Raw genomic sequence first — 8529 nt, forward strand, 5'->3', positions numbered from 1 at the left:
TAACTGGATTAAAAGGTGCATAAAAAATCCTCATAGTTTCTGGAATATTATACCTCATTTTGTTTTTCAGAAGTTCGAAGGGCTTAATCTTTTACTACGATGTCCATATATTGTGGGTAAACTTCCTGTGAAACTGGCGGCTTTTCACCGGCAGGCTTTCATGTGCTGGGCTTTATTGTATAAAGACAACTTTTCACCTCATAAATGTTTTATATGGAACAATGGTTCGATATTACAAAGAAACAAGATGTTATTTTACCATAAATGGTTCTCGAAAAACATTATCCTTGTCAGCCAATTAGTTAATATTACGTACCTATTTACGCGGAGAGAATTTATGGAAATATACAACTTTGAGGTTTTAAGCAAGGAATATGACACTGTTATTAAAGCTATAGCTAGTGGGATAAATACTTTACTTCAGAATAATGCATATTTTGGAATATCTCCGATTGTAAGCGATATCCAGGTGAATGGCATACTAGATACGAAATTCAACAATCGTTTATTAAGGGATATTTTCTACAGGAAGTCTATTCCCTCTGCGATATTTTGTTGGGCTTCATCGTTTGATGTAAACTGGAGCCGTGCTTGACTCACTCCACACACATTTATGGTGACCAATAAATTAAAGGAGATCTCCTTTAACATTATCCATAGATTCTATCCGTGTAATAGCTTGATTTCTAAATATATACCTGATGTTACCAGTGAATGCAGTTTTTCTGAACTGGAACCTGAATCTATTGAACACTTATTCTGTCATTGTTTATATAGTGAAGTGTTCTGGACTGATGTAAAACTATATGTTGGCTTCAAATTGCATACAACCATTGAAATGTCTACGTTTGACATATTATTTTACTACACTGATTCCACAATTGAACGTGAGTGTGTCATAAATCTCTTTATTTTAAGAGGATCATTTTTCTTAGACAAATCAAAATTTATGAAGAAAAAGCCAATTTTTTACATTTTTTTAAATCTATTGTGGAATGCTATTTAGAGTAATTAAAACGTATACAAAACAAAATGTTAAAAATGTATTCACTACATGTCTGTATTTGAATTGATATAATGTGGATTAGTTTTTTTTTATTTTTTATAATTTCTTTGTGGAATCCCTCTGGCTGTTATGTTTATGTTTTGTATGTTACTGTTAATAAAAAAAAAGAATAATAAGGAAAAAAAATATATATATAAATATAAAAAAATTAACACAGGACTGTTCTTATTATAGCTCAGTACACATTACAGCAGTGAATATGCACACACGAAATGTTTATGATATATTATTTAAATGGACAAATATGAGGGGTTAATGAATAATCATTTGAAGATAGATTAACGAGGTGGCAAAGACAAGTTTTGAAACTCTGTAGTGGAGGTGTGTTTTTTGCGTCTTCAACCCGCCCACTCCGAAAAAGTGAGCCGTCGTTATTTGTATTTTTTAAGGTGAGGTGTCGGTCTCCTTCGATTCATGTGTCTTTAAAAGTACGATACATATCTGGATTCCTATATAATGGAAGTAGCACAATTGAATCTAAATTATTATTTTTATCAATATTTAGATTAATCCCAGCAGGACATTGCTGAGGAGGAGAGAGGAGTAGAGTAAGTATTGTAATGAAACAGCAGGGAGCAGGTCTTGAACCCTCGACCTTCTCACCTGAAGTCCGGCGCGCTATCGACTGTGCCGCAGAATCGATTGCATCACCGTGGACTGGACTTGTTTGATAGCCGTTAAACTAATCCCTCCTTTCAAAGAGTGCGTCCTCGCGTTAGTTTGCGACTCTACGTCTACGTCTACAGGAACGCGCTCACAGGCCAAGCACACGCACTGTCGTGGATGCAAGGTCCGATCCCACTTCTGACACCAGTGTAATTAAACAGCAGGGAGCAGGTCTCGAACCCTCGACCTTCTAAGCCCCCGGTCCGGCGCGCTATCGACTGTGCCGCAAAAGCATGCTCGTACGGCAGAATCGATTTCCGCGTTTATAAACAGTATTATTGAGCCTGGAATCTGAGGAATCCAGCGGACAGACAGGTTTGGTAGCATGTAAATAAGTATGTTCTTGAGTTAGTTGATGCACGGCACGGTAGCAAGTTCCTCGATGTACAGTTGAAGTCGGAGGTTTACATACATCTCAGCCAAATACATTTAAACTCAGTTTTTACAATTCCTGACATTTATTCAAAGTAAAAATTCCCTGTCTTGAGTTAGTATCACCACTTTATTTTATGAATGTGAAATGTCAGAACAATAGTAGAGAGAATTATTTATTTCAGCTTTTATTTATTTCATCACATTCCCAGTGGGTCAGAAGTTTACATACACTCAATTAGTATTTCGTAGCATTGCCTTTAAATGGTTTAACTTGGGTCAAACGTCAGGTAGCCTTCCATAAACTTCCCACAAATTGGGTGAATTGTTTGTACAGCTGAACATGGTACCTTCAGGCATTTGGAAATTGCTCCCATGGATGAACCAGACTTGTGGAGGTCTACATTTTTTTTTCTGAGGTCTTCGCTGATTTCTTTTGATTTTCCCATGATGTCAAGCAAAGAGGCACTGAGTTTGAAGGTACGTCTTGAAATACATCCACAGGTACACCTCCAATTGATGTCAATTTTCCTATCAGAAGCTTCTAAAGCCATGACATAATTTTCTGGAATTTTCCAAGCTGTTTAAAGGCAAAGTCAAAGTCATGTAAACTTCTGACCCACTGCAATTGTGATTCAGTGAATTATAAATTAAATAATCTGTCTGAAAACAATTGTTGGAAAAATTACTTGTGTCATGCACAAAGTAGATGTCCTAACTGACTTGCCAAAACTATCGTTTGTTAACAAGAAATTTGTGGAGTGGTTGAAAAATGAGTTTTAGTGACTCCAACCTAAGTGTATGTAAACTAACGACTTCAACTGTAACTAGAGGACTTTAGATGAAAACAAGTATTGTGCATGTTTTAATGTAGTTAGTAGACTCAACACTGACTACAGACTCTTTGCTTAGAGTTCACTCCTGCAATGCACTATCGATGTGTTGTTGTTTCACAGGTAGCTAGGGACAGTTGCTATGTGGGTGATGGCTGTTGAATTGGCTAAATACCCCCCCCCCCCCCCACCATGTTGACCCCACAGCTGTCAAGTTGGCTGGGTGTCATTTGGGTGGTGGACCATTCTTGATACACACGGGAAACTGTTGAGCGTAAAAAAAAAAAAACAGCAGCATTGCCATTCTTGACACAAACTGGTGCGCCTGGCACCTACTACCATACCCCGTTCAAAGGCATTTAAATATTTTGTCTCGCCTCTTCACCCTCTGAATGGCATACATAATCCATGTCCCAATCGTTTTAAGGCTTGAAAATCCTCCTTTAACCGGTCTCCTCCCCTTCATCTACACTGATTGACGTGGATTTAACAAGTGACCTCAATAAGGGATCATAGCTTTCACCTGGATTCACCTGGTCAGTCTATGTCATGGGAAGAGCAGATGTTCTTAATGTTTGGTATACTCACTGTATATTTACCTATGGTGAAATGCTAATGTTTTTGCAATAGTTTGCTGTAATCCCTGAATATGCTTCTAGGCTTTTTGAGACTCGACCTGTTCAACTCTTGCGGTACTGTATTCTTAATATATTGAAACTCTATTCATTTTCAACAGGGCTCATAATGGCTGAAATGGAGCATCCTACACAGCAAGGAGTCTGCAGGATGATAAGCTATTGCACATTGGTCTTGTGTCTCATGCCACAGATGACATGGGCTAAAGTGAGCTACAAGTAAGGGGATCCCAAAACCCTACATTTCAACAAAGTTGGTCCTTACCACAACCCCCAGAGAACATATCATTACTACATGTTGTCTGTTTGCAGGCCATAAGAGGACCATGAATGCATATGAATATGCAAATATATGACTAATGATTTTATGCTTGTATGGCTCTTCAGTTAACTGAACTGTATGTTAGCAGTACTGTATATAATATCTCTATGAGGACTTAGCATATAATGTCTGAGAAACTTTTCTCCCCACGTGCTCCATAAGTCCCTTACTGTGGGAGAAGTGCTTGATGGAGATTGGATGACAGAGTCCCTGTATAAAATCAAATTCTGTGAGAATACAGGAAAAAAAAAAGTCACTGCCATCTAAGTCTAACAGAGAAAGAGGTATTTGCGTTCGGACAAAATACACACAACTTCACAGTACATTGCATAATTGAAAGGTGTACCTGAGTCTAATTGGTGACATCTTTCCTTTTATGTCTCCTTTCTTGTAGGTGGACCAGCTCCGAGAGGCCATAGAGGAGCCGTATTACTTTGAGTTTGTCCTGGATGACATTACCACCTGGGGCTTTGTGGGATACATGGAGGAGAGTGGCTTCCTGCCTCAACGTCATTAGGAGGGTCAGTCGGTCGTTCTTCAGTTCTATCTCCCTTTACATCCCAGTACAGACCCATGTCTACGGGCTCTGTCTGTCTGTCTGTCTGTCTGTCTGTCTGTCTGTCTGTCTGTCTGTCTGTCTGTCTGTCTGTCTGTCTCTGTCTGTCTGTCTGTCTGTGTGTACACAGGTAGGGCTGTGGACACACCTGGACTTCAACATTGTGTACAACGGCGACTCTGTGATCTTTGCCAACGTCTCAGTGAAGGACTCCAAGCCAGTGCCTCTGGAGGAGGGTGGCGGTGGCGTCAGACACGGGTTTGTGGGGACAGGCGGCAGGCTGGCACTGTCCTTCACCAACAGCGTGCACTGGTTTGATAGCCCTCTGACCCACACCCGGCTGGCAGAGAGGCTGAGGGACTACTCGTTCTTCCCCAAGACTCTGGACATCTCCCTGGTGCTGGTGGTGCTACTGCTGGGCTTTGACATCATCCTCATCCAGGTCCTCAAGAACAACTTCGCCAGGTGACCAATTAGGTGACGGACTGGGGATGATTAGACATTGTAATGGTGTTCTGTTTCACCAGAGAGGTCAAATTGGTGTTGGAATGCAACAGTTTGGGCATATAAGAGTAGGTCTATTTGTGGCTATAAATCATGTTTAAATGGGATTATGTCTGGAAATGGGAGCTAAAATGTGTGGGAATTACTTTTCCATTGTTCAAGCTCTTTCTTACATTCCTGTTGTTACTGTAGGTACAATGTTGAGGAGGGGAGCTGTGATGATCTGGACCAAGGGGACAGTGACTGGTAAATCATCCAAACGGACGTTTTCCGGGTCCCTCCATATAAAAGCCTGCTGTGTGCCGTGTTGGGAGTGGGAACTCAGTTTCTAACCCTGGTGACAGGTAACCCATCAACACACTGGTTTAACACTCAGAACACATTCATCAAATCTTACAATTAATGCCTCAGAATACAGAATCTTTATCCAGAAAAATCTAAGAGCAGATCAGGGTTGAATTTGACCAGTTGTTTATGGTTGTGTGATGTTTGACACCTAGCGTTCATCAAATGCATTGCATTCCTTTCCCCTTGTGTTACTTCCCATTGCACGGGGATTGAATGTCTGTGACATAAGAACTGGACATCTGATAAGCACACAGACACAGAACATGGGTGTGGATGTACACAGATATTCCAGTGACAAAGTAGTCAGTAGACATTGTGAGCTATTATCACGACAGGCTCTTGATAGGCTCCTGAAGCTCTCCCATTTTGCTCTCCACAGATACATGGCCAGTGCCTGGTCTGGACAATCCTTCTCACTCTTCTCAGGTGACTTGACCGATTTTATGTGTGTCTTGTTGCTGTAGGGATCATCGTCATGGCGTTGCTGGGAATGTTTAACGTGCATCGTCATGGTGCTATCAACTCGGCGGCCATCATGCTGTACGCGTTGCCGAGTTGTGTGTCAGGATACTGCTCCTGTAGCTTCTACACACAGACACGTGGCCAGTGCCTGGTCTGGAATATCCTCTACACAGATACGTGGCCAGTGCCTGGTCTGGAATATCCTCCTCTAAACACAGATACATGGCCAGTGCCTGGTCTGGAATATCCTCTACACACAGGTACATGGCCAGTGCCTGGTCTGGAATATCCTCTACACACAGATACATGGCCATCTGCTGGGTCTGGAATATCCTCCTCTACACACAGGTACATGGCCAGTGCCTGGTCTGGAATATCCTCTACACACAGATACATGGCCATCTGCTGGGTCTGGAATATCCTCCTCTACACAGATACATGGCCAATGCCTGGTCTGGAATATCCTCTACACACAGATACATGGCCAGTGCCTGGTCTGGAAAATCCTCCTCTACACACAGATACATGGCCAGTGCCTGGTCTGGAATATCCTCTACACAGATACATGGCCAGTGCCTGGTCTGGAATATCCTCCTCTACACACAGATACATGGCCAGTGCCTGGTCTGGAATATCCTCTACACACAGGTACATGGCCAGTGCCTGGTCTGGAATATCCTCTACACACAGATACATGGCCAGTGCCTGGTCTGGAATATCCTCTACACACAGATACATGGCCAGTGCCTGGTCTGGAATATCCTCTACACAGAGATACATGGCCAGTGCCTGGTCTGGAAAATCCTCCTCTACACACAATACATGGCCAGTGCCTGGTCTGGAATATCCTCCTCTACACACTGATACATGGCCAGTGCCTGGTCTGGAAAATCCTCCGCTACACACAGATACGTGGCCAGTGCCTGGTCTGGAATATCCTCCTCTACACACAGATACATGGCCAGTGCCTGGTCTGGAATATCCTCTACACACAGATACGTGGCCAGTGCCTGGTCTGGAATATCCTCTACACACAGATACGTGGCCAGTGCCTGGTCTGGAATATCCTCTACACACAGATACATGGCCAGTGCCTGGTCTGGAATATCCTCCTCTACACACAGATACATGGCCAGTGCCTGGTCTGGAATATCCTCCTCTACACACAGATACATGGCCAGTGCCTGGTCTGGAATATCCTCTACACACAGATACGTGGCCAGTGCCTGGTCTGGAATATCCTCCTCTACACACAGATACATGGCCAGTGCCTGGTCTGGAATATCCTCTATATACAGATACATGGCCAGTGCCAGGTCTGGAATATCCTCTACACACAGATACATGGCCAGTGCCTGGTCTGGAATATCCTCTACACACAGATACATAGCCAGTGCCTGGTCTGGAATATCCTCCTCTACACACAGATACATGGCCAGTGCCAGGTCTGGAATATCCTCCTCTACACACAGATGCATGGCCAGTGCCAGGTCTGGAATATCCTCTACACACAGATACATGGCCAGTGCCTGGTCTGGAATATCCTCTACACACAGATACATGGCCAGTGCCAGGTCTGGAATATCCTCCTCTACACACAGATACATGGCCAGTGCCTGGTCTGGAATATCCTCTACACAGATACATGGCCAGTGCCTGGTCTGGAATATCCTCCTCTACACACAGATACATGGCCAGTGCCTGGTCTGGAATATCCTCCTCTACACACAGATACATGGCCAGTGCCTGGTCTGGAATATCCTCTACACAGATACATGGCCAGTGCCTGGTCTGGAATATCCTCCTCTACACACAGATACATGGCCAGTGCCTGGTCTGGAATATCCTCCTCTACACACAGATACATGGCCAGTGCCTGGTCTGGAATATCCTCTACACAGATACATGGCCAGTGCCTGGTCTGGACAATCCTTCTCACTCTTCTCAGGTGACTTGACCGATTTTATTTTATTTTCACTCCATATATATCGTAAATGTTATGTTCCATATATTGTACATTTAATGTATTTTTGTCAAGTCTGGTAGAGTTTCAATTACAATAAAACTTTTACACAGTATGTGTGTATTTTCAGCAGGATGTGTGTAGTGTCTTGAACTGTTCAGTTTCAATTAACCTAAAGCTTCTCTCTTGTCTCCATCTCTGCTTGCATCTGACTCTCTGCCCTCTTCCCCCTCCCTCCCTCCTCATCTCTCCCTTCTTCCTCTCTCTACCCATCTCTCCTTGCTACCACGCTCTTTTCATCCTTCCTTCATTCGCTCCCTCCCTTCCTGCCACCTAACCTTCCATCCCTCCTCCAGCTCCCTTGTTATGTATAAAACTAATTGATCACATTTTATTTGTGGTCTGGCCTTTTAGTAGCCCAGTAATTTGTCACAGAACGCTGAACAACACCCAGACAATCCATCTATTGTGTATAGCCTTGTTTCTAATCATTTCTCTCCCTCCCCCCTTTCTCTATGTCAGGGCAATCTATTTCTGATTGGGATTTTAGTAGCTAGCTCAAAGTAATTTGTCACAGAACGCTGAACAACACCCAAACATAAAGAGTGTATATTGTGTATTTCTGACGTATTGCCCTAACCTCCCTCAGTGCCATCCCAGTGGAGCTGTACTACATCTTCGCCACCATGTGGGGCCGCGAGCATTACACCCTGTATAGCATCTTCCTCTTGTTAGGCGCCTGCATCTCGGTGGCGCTCACCTACTTCCTGCTGTCTGGCGAGGACTACCGCTGGTGGTGGCC

At 43.2% G+C, this 8529-nt stretch overlaps 1 protein-coding gene across 3 annotated transcripts; it reads left to right on the top strand.

Moving 5' to 3' along the window:
• Positions 1-1700: 1700 nt before the first annotated feature.
• On the top strand, positions 1701-7859 carry tm9sf1 (transmembrane 9 superfamily member 1). Of its 3 annotated transcripts, none has more exons than XM_055881696.1 (5): positions 1701-2584; positions 3674-4178; positions 4289-4927; positions 5147-5298; positions 5682-7859. In XM_055881696.1, exon 5 carries the CDS (start codon positions 5778-5780, stop codon positions 7152-7154), a length of 1377 nt encoding a protein of 458 aa, XP_055737671.1. In that variant the 5' UTR covers positions 1701-2584; positions 3674-4178; positions 4289-4927; positions 5147-5298; positions 5682-5777; the 3' UTR covers positions 7155-7859. The 3 variants fall into 3 exon arrangements, with proteins under 3 accessions (XP_055737671.1, XP_055737670.1, XP_055737672.1); XM_055881695.1 differs by having other exon boundaries at positions 4289-4915; XM_055881697.1 differs by having other exon boundaries at positions 3674-3791; positions 4289-4915.
• Positions 7860-8529: the final 670 nt, after the last annotated feature.

Source organism: Salvelinus fontinalis, chromosome 25, assembly GCF_029448725.1.
Source record: "Salvelinus fontinalis isolate EN_2023a chromosome 25, ASM2944872v1, whole genome shotgun sequence".
NCBI lineage: Eukaryota > Metazoa > Chordata > Actinopteri > Salmoniformes > Salmonidae > Salvelinus > Salvelinus fontinalis.